At 33.1% G+C, this 13,657-nt stretch overlaps 1 protein-coding gene across 1 annotated transcript in view; it reads right to left on the minus strand.

The window, feature by feature from the left end:
• FAM227B (family with sequence similarity 227 member B) overlaps positions 1–12,560 on the minus strand; it is a 202,071-nt gene extending 189,511 nt beyond the window's left edge. The window contains exons 1-5 of the mRNA XM_058541547.1: positions 12,510–12,560; positions 6,653–6,884; positions 5,350–5,417; positions 3,277–3,312; positions 2,439–2,543 (exon numbers count right to left, since the gene is read on the minus strand). Of these exons, the coding sequence (XP_058397530.1) occupies positions 2,439–2,543; positions 3,277–3,312; positions 5,350–5,417; positions 6,653–6,884; positions 12,510–12,560 (492 nt within the window). The remainder of the gene's footprint in view (positions 1–2,438; positions 2,544–3,276; positions 3,313–5,349; positions 5,418–6,652; positions 6,885–12,509) is intronic.
• Between the last annotated feature and the right edge of the window lie 1,097 nt (positions 12,561–13,657).

Genomic DNA, 13,657 nt, shown 5'->3' on the forward strand with positions numbered 1-13,657 from the left:
TAAAGAAAAAATTTGAAAATTGAAATACAGGAGTAAAAGCTGAATACTTTTGTTTAAATTATTTGCAAATTTCAAGCAAAGACGCTCCTTAGTGTAAACTAACAGCATGATTGCTTTTATTCTAAGTTTTGGTTATGTTTAGTATCACTAACCTTGTTTTTCAGGAAAAATATGTTTAAATATATTTTTAAAAATATTTAGTGAATACAACATCAATATTTAGTCAAGACAACCAAAAAATGAAAATTGGCCAAAAAACCCAAATCCAGCTTAAAAACTTAAATGGTTCTCTCCCCTCCCCCTTTGTGATACTTCTTTGATTCAAGTAAATGTAAACATACCTTAAAGCCCAGAGATTATGTGACTTGGAACTTTTTCTCTTACTATTGACTCTAGGTTGGACAAAATCACCTCTAATGTTCTCTTGAATTTCTATTTGTGTATATCAGTATGTTTGTGGCTCAGCTTTCTCCTCTTATATCCATAATAGAGGCCCTTTTAAACTCAATTCAATTAAATAAAATTTTTAGTAAGCACATCCATAGTCAAGGTTCTGCTCTGAGTGGTACAGGAGATAATATACACTTTCTCTCATCAAGAAACTTAATCTACAACTCTATGTGCAGGAACGTGTTTGTACGGAGTTAGGCGAATTCAGTCAATTTCATGGATTCCCACACCTTCAAGCATGAATAGTAGCCCTTTAGCCTTCTCTTTCCAAGTTTCAAATCCGTAAGTTCAGTCTCTTTATATGTTATTATAAGCATTTCTGTGAAATAAACTTCCCTCTGATATTTTTATTTTCCTACACTTATTTTCTCTTCATTTTAACGTCATCATGTATTTATTTTAATGCCATTGCATTGCACATGCTCTAGAAAGCAAATTTAAATTCTTTTTTGAAATCAGGTAGGGGTACTAACAAATAAAACATTGGGTATCTATGCCCCGATATACCATTGGTACACAAACTCAAAATATCCTAAACTCAGCTGCTAGTCATATTCTGCCCCACCCCCACCGTATCTACTTCCACTCCTCATTTTCCTATTTCTTTCAATAATGTCAGCATCCTCCAAGATAACCATACTAAAATTCCTCAAGGCTGTACTTCAATATCTTGTTTATGTGATTGTCTTGTGTTAGGTATACATGCATCCATGGTTAAAATACAATCCCATCTTAGAACACACAATGTTCGAGTTAGAAAGCATATTATACATTATCTAGAATAGTACTTATAAAATTATTTTAACAATAAGATGCATTAATTTTTTTACAAGAATAAAATATTTTCCCTGAGGCAACCTTGGAAAATATAGTCAGAGAAAAGAATAAATATGCTCATGACCCAGGCGTAACTACAATTAGCATCTATAGGTTTTCTCTATGAAAGGGGATCTGGTGATTGTATCAAGACAGCAGACTGAGGCTTTCCTCTCACAAAAATCCCATAAAATATAACAGAGAATTGAAAAACATCTCTATTAGCATGGAAAATAAGAGAGAGAATGTTACTGAAACATTCTAGGTGGAGTTGTCAGCTGAAGTGCTCTGTGGTTCCCTAACGGAGGGGCAAATAGGAGATCCAAATCAGATCAATCAGACTCTACTTCTTGGAACACTGCCTCTTGAAGAGAGTGACAAAAGGGCAGAAAATAATACCTGGAATTCATTCATCCAGGTTTAATCATTGATTATGCTCCTTCTGATGGAGTGTAGAGGACTATAGTAGGAGAGAAAACAACTGGGATTTTGTGTTGAGAAATAAAGAGCCACAGGAAGGCTGAGGGGTGAGGGATGGGGATGAGGGCCTACTGGGGGCCAAGTCCATCTCAGAGAATTGTCCAAAAGGAATCTTCTTGGGTGTACAAGGAGCATTGTTTTAGCCACCAGGAAATAGAAACTTTGTTAGGTGACCACCTAATGTATAAGTATATGGGAAATCAATACTGGTAACCACCCAACCCTCATCCTGCCCCGGCAATCAATGGCCAATGATCTACTTCCCTTCCCATGCTTGTAGTTTTTCATCAATTGGCTACCCTGTAGGGATACTACTCAAAAATTCCCCAGATGTTTGGAGGCTTAAAAGGTGCGGTTATGGGGAAAGGCTCTCATAAGTTATTTTGGGGTCAAAATGAGCCGGCTAAAATATCCTGAACTGATAGAGCAGGAAAAAACACTTGTTATAGTCACATGCCAAGCCAGTGCACACTAGCAACCTCAGACTCCTAAAGCAGTAGCACAAAGTCTAACACATTGTCTTCCGGTGATCAGGGTGTTAAACATCACTGGTCTTTCCTGCCAGACTTAATGCCTAAAGGATTCAATCTTGCTTAACACCTAATTTGTCACAGCTTTAAATAAAGGTCTGATTCATTAAATCATATTCTCAAAATTTATCATACAATAAAAATAAAATAATGTTTACATACATGAAAGTTATGGGCTTTTAAAATGAAAAGATAAATTCGTTCAGCATCCAAATGTCTGGGTAGTTGAGTAAGCTCATTTGTTTTGAATCCTGAGAAGTTGCAACCCTAGAAAGAGGGAAATATCACATAGCAGTAATGACGTCACTCTTTTTGGTATAGTAGCCTCATATCACTACAGAAGACAGCTAAATATTTAACTATCATTCATTAACATAATTATTTTACTTCTTTTTACTAAATTAGATGAAAAATATTTATTCAATCTATGAAAAATCTTCATATTTTCTGCTTCCCTAAAATTAAGAGCCCCGGCATACTCATATGCCAAATACAAAAGCAAAACAAAATCATATTTCAGAAGTAATTTTGACATAACTCAAATGATCAAGAATTTTAGCTAGACTACACATAAAGAAGTGGACTAAGCAGGGCCAGCCCTGTGGCGTAGGGGTTAAGTTCTGTGTGCTCTGCTTCAGGTGGGCCGGGTTCACAGGTTCAGATCCTGGGCACCGACTTATACCATTCGTCAGCCATGCTGAGGCAGAGACCCACATACAAAGTGGAGGAAGACTGGCACAGATGTTAGCTCAGGGCTAATCTTCTTCAAGCAAAAAAAGAGGAAGATTGGCAACAGATGTTAGGTCAGGGCTAATCTTCCTCAGCGGAAAAAAAAAAAAAATAGACTAGGCAGAAACAGGAAGCCTCTATACCTGTTCCCAATTCTCTCTCCTGGGGGCCCTATCTATGTTTCTAGCTACATCTATATTATTGTAAACATTCTTTTATTGCCACATAATACTTCTGATACATAATCTCGTAGAACAGAAATTTTGAATACCTCTATATTCTTCTTTGTCTTCATTTCATCTGAAAGCTGGAAAACATTTAAAATAAAATCTTTAAAATTCTAAATTAAAGAATTTTGTAAATTTGTTCAGTTAACATGTGTGTGTGTCTGTATCTCCTACTGAGGCCTAGATTGCTGTTGCTGTTTTAGATGCTGGGAATACAAATATGGTCCTTGCCCTCAAGCTAGTCATAGCTCAAGAGGGGACTCAGATACATATACAAACAAAACACAAAGAGATAGGACTATAACAGAAATATAAACAAACTACTTATTGCAGTTTGGGTTCCCAGTGAATAACTGTTGACTAATACCCATATCCCAATAATCTCCTATATACCAACCATAATCCATTTAATAGCATGGTGGAAAACCAATCTCATTAATTAGTAATAAAAATTAGTAATAATTAATACTAATTAGTAATAAAAATGTAAGATACCTAGGAATAAATTTAACAAGGAATGTGTAGAACTTATATGTAGAAAATCACACCAATTTACTGGTGGATCTAAAATAAGGTCCTTGGTTTTACTTTCTTACACAAAAATAAACACTAAATGAATTAAAGAATTAAACCACAAAAATATTAATCTGTAGGAACAAAACTAGAGAATAAAGGTGAATATATGTATGATCTTGTGATGAAGAAAGCCTTCTTAAATATTGTGGCACTAAAGGCAGACAATTTACATAGAAAATTATAGATCCATGAAAATATAAAATTCTATATAGCAAAAAAAATACTTTTGGGTTAAAAGGCAACAAAGAAAGTGGTATATGTATAACATATGTTACTGAGAAGGGTTAATATTTTTAAAATGTAAATAGCTCTTAGAAATAAAAAAAGAAAAGTAAAAAAACGGCCAAAGTTCATAAATAGGCGATTCACAATTATAGAAAGACAAAGGCTAATAAAAACCTAAAAAATCAACTTCATTGTAAAATGTCTGCAATTGATTACATTTATACCTAAAACTTTGCAAACATTAAAAAATGTAACATTAAATGTTGACAAGGAAATGAGTACGAGATCAATCACAAACTCTGTTGTTCCAAATATAAATTGGTGCCGCCTTTTTAGAGAATAATTTGGCAATATGTATCTCACATTTCTTTTCCCATGTGGTTCCACTTCTGGAAATCTATCTTAGGAAATAATCATGGGTAAGCACTATCTTTAGCTCCAAATATGTTCACAGCAGCTTTGTAAATAGTAGTGAATAATGAAAACTAACTTAAGTGTCCAACAAGAGGGCTATTACATTAGTTTATTTTTAAAATGGTATAGAAGAATATTTACTGATGAAAATTCCATAAGACATTTAATGAATTAGAAATACATAATTTAATCTGAATTTTCTAAAAAATATTTTAAATAAAAGAAAAATTAAAATGACAATTAAGTAGTGAGATATATGTGATGTATCTATTGGTGATAGAATTAGGATGCTTATCCTTTTAGTGTTATCTATTTTCATTTTCTAAAATGACTAAGTCATAATCAGGAAAAAACAATAAAAGTAATTTTAAAATTTGAAAATAACATTTAATGAGATGTATGGACTAGTGGCACTTAAAGTTTTTATAGCTTTAATATTGTATAATTTTAGAATGCATTTTTGAAAAAGACTAAGTTTCTCAAAGTAATTCAAAAGTCTATTATAATTCTAATCAAACTCTCAAAGAGATTTTTTTTTTAATTTACAAAGTCATTCTAAAGGTAATCAAAAAGAATTGTTAATTTTTTCTAAAGGAAGAGGACTGATATGGAACCTGTACTACTAAGTATAACATGTTATAAACTATTAAACAACCAGAGGATGGAATATATACATTAAAATAAGTCTTCAAGTAACTTGCAGTGATGTGAAAATGCCAACACTCTAATACTAAGTGTGTAAAGTAGAATATGAGTCCAGCTATTTTAAAAACACAGAGATAGACAGACAGATGATAAAAGACTAAAAGAAAATTTCAAAAAATGTTATCAGTGCTTAACTATGGAATTATATTATCTGTGAAAATATAATTTTTCAAGGAAGATGAAAAGAAATACCATACCATTATCTTCTTTTTCTTATGATACTTCCTTAGAAATGCCTTGTGTCTTTCCAATTTTCCTTGAGAACCTTAAAAAAAAATAATTCACAACATACATACATATATATATACACACAGCCTTTAACAGTAAAAAAAAAAAGAAGAAATTATATATGAAACTATTCAATGAGATCAACTAGCTTTTTGGTTAGCATAATGCTAGATACACACATTCTTACTTGAATGAATAAATACCTATCATATCTCCTGTTTCCTTTTGTTTTTTAGAAATGTCAAGTTCCAACTAATAGGTCTTTAGTATTTACTCCTATATCTAAAGTTTTACCTTAATCCCTTCCTACTGAACAAGCCCATGTTTTTCAAATAGCTCAGCCACTTACATTTGGTTGCTTCACGGTTACTTTATATATACTCTCTATATAGACACATACATAAGCTATATATATAGTTTGTATAATTTCAAAAATATTTTTTAAAATTAAAAAAGTAATTAAAAATTCAATAAGAAAATTTAAGGTAAAACAGTAGTGAAGTTAACAGTAGTGTATCTTAACACAGTCTTAGAATTTGAAAAATCAAGGCCCAAAAAAAGATATTAAATATCTAAATAATATAAGTAAATTTATTTAATACATAGAAAATACTTTATAAATACAACCAATATCATCATCATTAAGGCTTATATATGATGTTTACCTATTAAATCAAGACTATGACAAGAATCACCATTACTATCTATTTTGGAAGTGTTAATAAATACAATTAGATAAGAAAAAAGTTACACAAATATTGAAAGAAGTAACAGCTATCATTACTTGCAGATATGCTTTTCATTCCACCTGCAGTTATAGAATATTGAATGCTAAATACTTTCTATGAGCTAACCTAGCTCATGTAGGTCAACTCTCACCCCTTTTACTTTAGGTCTTAGGTACTTCCCTTCTTATATCCTGACCCTTGCTGATTTGTTTGTCTCTAGAACCAATATCAGCTGATGCAACCCTGTTTCCCTGATATTTGGCTACCTCTGCTCCACCATAACAAAGTTGACACTATTTTAGGCTTTGTCCTAGTAACATTTTCTTTGAATCCACATGTTCATGTTCAACTAAAAATCTGTATTGGACTATTTAGAAATGAAAAGGTCTTAAAATAAAATACATGTTTTTAGATATTTTATACCTTAGGATTTCTTTCTTTATGAGAATACTTACACAGAGACAGACAGACACACACATACACACACACACACACACACACACAAACTGACCATTAATTTACTCATATAAAAAATAAGGTTTACTTGTCCTGGAAATTACACTGTCCCACTCAAATATTTTAGAGGCATGGTTTTTCAAAAGAATTGAACATTCTTCTAATCGTGACTCCATGATCATGATTCCATTATCTATTCGTGGGACATTTCCCCACAGATGTGAACAAATTGAACTTAATGAACTATCCTCTTTTATTTTCTTCAGAGTATATAACCATTTATCATTATCTCCAAAGTGGATTTCCCTTGGCCAATAATCCTGCAAAAAATGTGAGAGAATACAACTTAATTTTTAATGAATTTAAATAATATAATTCAAAATCAATGAGATAAAATCGAAATTTTATTCCACAGCATTATTTTTTACTAAATGTATTTTTAAAAATTTTCAAAACAATCATAAACTTTAGAAGTTTCAAATGCTTTACAAATTTTTTTTTCCTGAATCACCTGAAAATAAGTTGCTTACTTAACTGATGCCCCATCATCCTTGAATACTTTAGTGTGTATTGACTAAAAACAAAAACATTCTCCTATATAACCATCAGAATCAGGAAATTGGCACTGATACATTGTTCCTATCTAATCCTCAGACTCTATTCAAGTTTCATCAACTGAACCAATAATGCCCTTTATAGCAAAATGATCTAGCTCAGTATCACACATTACGTTTACACTTATGTGTCCTTAGTCCTCTTTAGTCTACAATGTTCCTCAGTCTTCTCATGACCTCTATGTATTTAAAACCACAAGTTCACACTGATACCCCTAATTTGAATTCCAAACATTCTAGTTTTCTCTCTTTGCATATTACAATTACCATCTCCAACAGTGGAAAACCTAGCTGTCATTATCCTTAACATATGCACTTATTGATCAATCTTTTCAGGCAACCAATCTCTCCTACCTGCTGCCAGCCTCTTTTCTATGTGGATGCCCTTCTCATCCAGCTTAGGCTCTGACACCCTATGCCAGGCTGCCCATTCTGCAGGAACACCCTCAATACCTCTCCTTGGGCTCTGACTTCCCATACCAGGCCACAGCCTACCTCCTCACCTCCCTGAACGGCCGCCCCACCCTGGGCCACATGTGGATACCATTCTCATTCCCTTAGATTCTGACACCTGTGGTGTCACATAGACACCCTCCTCATCGGGTAGAGTTCAGATAGCTTGCTCTGGGCTACCACAGCACATCCCCCTTTCCCCTGCCAATGTGGATACCTGTCTTGTTTTGGCCCCCAAATTGCTTTAGAATTAAATTGTTCAGGAAGGGAAGGAGAGGAAAGAAAGGGAAGAAAAGAAAGGGAAATGAAAGGAAGGGACGGGGAATCACAACATTAATATTTGCAATTCTAAATACAAGATTATCTTTTAATACAATTTATTAATAGCAAAACAAAGTTAACCGACATATTTAAACATTTGTAAGAGAATGTTTTCTGGAATGGTAGGATATTTGCACAAAATGAAACTCTTTATTAGAATTTGGGTAAGATATTCTGGAAATTTAGCTAAATGGGAATACATCTGAAGTCTGCAGATCAGGAACTTTAAACCTGCCTTAGACTATTCCACTTCTCTTTTTCTTCCTTTAAAAGCTTCCTAAACTCAGCATACATATCCTTATTTATGAATTATTCTCTCTGATGATAACAGGTACCTGAATAATACCCAGCTTTTAATGCTAGGAAACTTTCCTAGAGGGATCTAGGTCCCCCTGCCATTTTTGAAAAAAGAATTTTTCTTAGATACATAAGTGCCCTCTCACAAATCCTACAAATGTATACTTAAACAAGACACATAACCACCTGGGGAAGTTTTCCAGCATTAAAATCTGCATATTATCTGTCAAAAAATACAAAGATCTCAGAAGAATAAGATATGATCACAGGATACAATCCCTGAAGACAAACACTGTCAAACTAGAATGACAGCCACATTTGAAAATAATCCTTATGGGCTGTGTGTTGCTATTGTTAGGGGAGCAGGGAGAATGGAGAGAGGCTAAAATGGAAATAAATTTGAAAAAAATTTTACAATATGCGCAAACCTTTATGAAAATGTATCCTTTATGCCAGACTTGAGATTTCACATTCCCTGTTCTGAAGGTACTGAAGTATATTATGAGGTGAAAAAAGCATCCTGAAATCCCACAAGCCTGATTGGACTCTGTCTTCTCTACTTTACCAAGGTAATGAATGGATTGACTGTGGTCCCAAAGCCATTAACATGGAGAAGGTGATGTTTAAATAAGCACTGATTCTTTTACTGGATTCTTGTGGCTGTACAATTAAATAGATACAAGGTGATGATCTTGTAGTAGATCACATCTGCCTTTCCCCTTCATTTCTCTAATTACTTTCCTTCCTCATTCCTTTCTATTTTGCTTTCAATCAGACGCTGCTTGAATAGAATATTATCTGAAAAGTAAATATTGTAGCCAGACCTAGGGAAGGGAAACAGGGGTCAACTAGTAGTCAATAGGCAGACGAGCTGTCAGGCAAAAGTGATGTCATTACTGCCAGAGAGAAAATCCACACTACTAGAGTTGAAGCTTCCGGAGTCCACAGTGATTATATTAATTTAAAAACAAATGCATTCCAATTCCAAAGAGACAAAAGAATTGGACCGGAAATTTCTGTTCCCTGAAAAGTTAAATTCTACATTATAGCACTACAATTCTCAGTGATAACTTCAGGAAAACATTTATCTTATTTAAAACAAGGTCTGTGACGCAAGAATTAGCTATGTACTTGTTATGTTTATTTTAATTACTGCAATTAAACTCTGGCAGTGGCAGAAGCACGAAATATTACATACTGGTACAAAACTAGAGATGGAACCTAGTAGCTAGACAAAAGAGCTCTCCTGAAGTTGGGAGAGAGATTTAGTTACTGAATATATGGTTAGGTCTTCACCCACGTTCTAAGTCCCAAAAGATAAGTGCTGAAATCCAATAAAAGGTAAGAAATAAGAAGCATGATTAGGGTTAGAGGAAGAAGTAACTATGATCAGCTTTTCTTCTCTTATCTTAAGCTTTAATATACAGAGGGATTTAAGTGAATGGATGGATGGATGGATGAATGGATGGATGGATAAATAAACAAACAAATAAATAAAACAAGCTGTTCTCTGAATAAAGAGAATGAGATTGAAATAATTATTCTTTCTATCATAAAGTACCTTTGATTCTATGAGAAAAATTACAGTAGGGATCTGAGTATCCTTCAGGTCTGGATTATAAACCTAGCAGGCCTGTTAACAAAAACTGACACTGATGTGCTAAGAGAAGATGAATTAAAATACTACCAGATAAAAGTCACATGAGAGCAGGATAAAAAGATATAGAATAAGAAATAAATAACAGGGAAGATCAAATGTGATATATAGATAAGGAAGGAATTCAAACCAACTCTTCACTACCTAAAGAACTGAAAAGGAATAAAGAAATGTGACAGTAGAGAGAAATAGGGCAGAAGGGGGAGGTGATGTAAATTCCACAACGGCAGGGATTTTTCTCTGTTTTGTTCATTGTTGTATCTCCAGTGTGCAGAATAAAATCTGGCAAATAGCAGGTAGTGAATAAAAATTATTAAATTAATGAATAAATAGGATAAGTAAGAGAATTGATAATGATACATCACTAGTGGAACAAAAGGATATTACGAAAATAAAATATAAAAATATTTTTATAAAAATAGAAACAGAATAGGACGGAGTGAAGGGGCAGAAGCAGGAAGAGAATGTAGGAATTGATCAATACAGAAATGAGAAGAGAAATGATTGAAGGTAAGAAGGTACAAAGAACAATAACAAGAGATAGGAAGAGGTGAAATATAAGAGGAGAAGATATAAAATATTAAAATTACAAAAGAAAGAAAGAAATCACAGAAATTGGCCAAAATGAGAGGGCTTTAGATGATGTGATAAAAGATAAAGCATACGACATGAGAAACTAATAGCTAACATTAGGTTCCAGGTACTGTTCTAACTGGGATTTGAACACAGGCATTCTGACACCAGAGCCTCTGTTCTTAACCACTACACTACTATGCAGATATATACCTTTGCTTTCATATTTTAGAAGAAAATTAAATAGATAGACTTTCAAAGAAGCTGTAAGCAGTTTAGAATATATTTTTATTTCTCTTCTATTTTATTTGTTTGTTTATAATATGCGTCATTTCTAAAAAAATGACAGCTCCACGAAGGCAGGGATCTTTGTGTGTTTTTCTTCACTGTTATATTCTAATTGTTTATGTGCCTGACACACAGTAGGTGCTCAAAAATATTTCTTAAATGAATTTGAGGAAGTTATTACTTTTTTACCATTGTTTATAAGACAAAAGCCTTGTCTGCAAACAAAATATTAAATGTCTAGTTATTTTATTCCTGAATGTTTTCAAATATCCAATAGTTTGACAATGCATAGACATAGTCAAACATTAAGAAAAATAACTACAGAATACAAGTATTTGGTTGGGAAATCCAGACAATATGAAAAAATTTACAGATAAACCCATAAATGACAAAATGGTAAACTGGGTATGTTGTTTTACAATTGCTGACAAAAATTAAAGGCTATCAACATAGATGCTGTCCTTCACATACCTTGTATGGTACTACTTACAAACCATTAATAAGACACGGCTTCAATTTTGATTTTATTCTATCTTTGATGAAGGGCTGGCTTAGACCTATGATCTTGATTCTGTTAGTATTATTCTTAATATAAACAGAGTAATTATGAATTTTCCACTTCAAATAATTAGAAATAACTGAAATCATGGATCCTCAAACATATATGATGGTGTAGTCCAAATGTCGCCATAATTATTTGCTGAATTTGGCTTAATTTTAATTATAATCCTTTCTCCTTGGCATTAAAAAAACCTCAAACATTGTGATTAGGCTATAGCACATTTCCATCATTATTTAAATAAAAACAGTTGCAAAAAGCTTGTCCTAAAAGTAGTTCGAAATATTTGGCTCTGTAAAAGTGACTGAAAAAACTTTTGTAAACTAGGAATGTTTTCATTTCCTATTTGCCCCTAAAAGGAACTCAATTCTCTTCAAAACATTAAAAAATATATATATATTTAAGCAAATATAAGAAGAGAAAATGGATGTTTAAAAATAGGTATTTTTGAAACTCCATTGTCATAGCAAATTCTGTATATATTGAAGCATAAATAGGTGCAAATTATTTCAAGTCCAATCTACTCAAAATACATACATACCTCCTAAAAAAACCCTCCTTTTTCTCTCTGTCTTCCACACCAACGTCTTTATCTTAGCCCTTGGCACTCCTCAGTGCAAAACAAACCTGACCTTCGGCTCACAAGTGCATAGACCCAAGGGAAAACTCGTAGCAAGCCCAATAAATCCAGAAGTTAGTAGTTATACCTACCAATGGAAACTGGAACTTTCCACGTGAAAACATATTTTGAATATTATACTCTGATTGAACAATCAAGGAATATTGATGCAACACCTCTGCAAATTACCTGTGAGTCTAAGCTGTGGTGCATGGATAAATGAGGTAAGTAAGCATAATTGTCAGATATTCTTTAAGGTATAAATGTGTAAGACAAAAATCTTACATTACCAAAATTATATAGAAATGTCTGTATAATTCTTCTGATAGGATATAGGCCTAGAATTTTTTAAAAGTGAAAAATAGTATAGAATATTGACAAGAGAGAATGACTACAACAAAAAGTTTAGTGAAAGGAGATAAATATTTATAAACGTTTCCCACCATGAAACGTATTTCTTGAATTTCTATTCTTAAAGCCTTTTCCTAAGCCTAAGCCTTCCACATCTCCATAACTGATATTTTCAAAGATGTACTGGCACATAAAACAGGATGCTCTACTTACCCAATTTTGAAGCTTTAAGAATTCTTCAACGTTCTTTGGAGGTTCTTGCATTTGCTAATGAAATAAAATCAATATTTCTCATTAACATAAATTCAGATTGTTTATGACGCTTATACATAATTTACTTAAATAAATTATGATATTGGACTCACGTCATAATTTTCAGAACCATAAGATATTGTAAAATATTCACCTTGTAAAGTTCCTGCACTTTGAAAAAAAGGACAGAGATCAATGTTTAGATTCTGAGTCTCCAAACCAAATTCTGTAAAAAGCTTCCCTCTTATACACTGCTCCTAGAGAAAAGCTCCACACGAATCCTGCTGAGTGTCCTCATTTCAAATTCCTACAAGAGTTCCAAGATATTCTGGGGTATTTTGGATGGTGTCTACAATAAATCCAGAGCCAAAAATATAAGAAGAAGCTCCTCTTGCTCAAGAAGTACTTAAAAAGCCACACTAGTGACATGGTGAAAATAATTTAAATATTTGGATGCTTCAGTGTAATAAGTAATAATCCCATTTTTATTAATAGTTTCTTTGTAAGTTGAAAATATATTCTTTCATTAGACAAATTAATTTTAATTGAGACCACATCTTGCTCTTCCTCGTCTTAGAGACTGTGTATACATTCTTCCCTCCGCTTAGAAGGCCCCCTGTCCCAAACCTTCTCCCTCCAATCCCTTCTTGGCCTATTTAACTCTTATTTCAAATATCAAATTAAAAGTCACTTTTTCTAGGAAAACTTCCTTGGCCCCCAAAAATATTCTCTATGGTAACACACAGCTGATTTGTATCTCTATGAGAACAGAAACAATGGTGTAATCACTGCTGAACTGTCAAAATTTCATACAGGGGCTGGCCCCTGGACAGTGCATAATAAGTACTTGCAGTATGCATAAATTAACGAACAAATGAGTAAATGAATGTCAGAGAAATATGTAGATACTTAAAAAAAATAATAAAACCATTTCTAGAGAATGAAAAAGCAGTGAGAAGACAAAAGCAAGAGGAAATTCAGAATATCCCAATATAATACCCTAATGGTCTGATGATAACATGCACGAAAAAAATTACATTACAGGTGGAGTCAAGATGGCGGCGTAGGCAGACTCTGAACTCACCTCCTCCCGTGGACACAGCCAATTT

This window comes from Diceros bicornis, chromosome 5 (genome assembly GCF_020826845.1).
Source record: "Diceros bicornis minor isolate mBicDic1 chromosome 5, mDicBic1.mat.cur, whole genome shotgun sequence".
Lineage (NCBI taxonomy): Eukaryota > Metazoa > Chordata > Mammalia > Perissodactyla > Rhinocerotidae > Diceros > Diceros bicornis.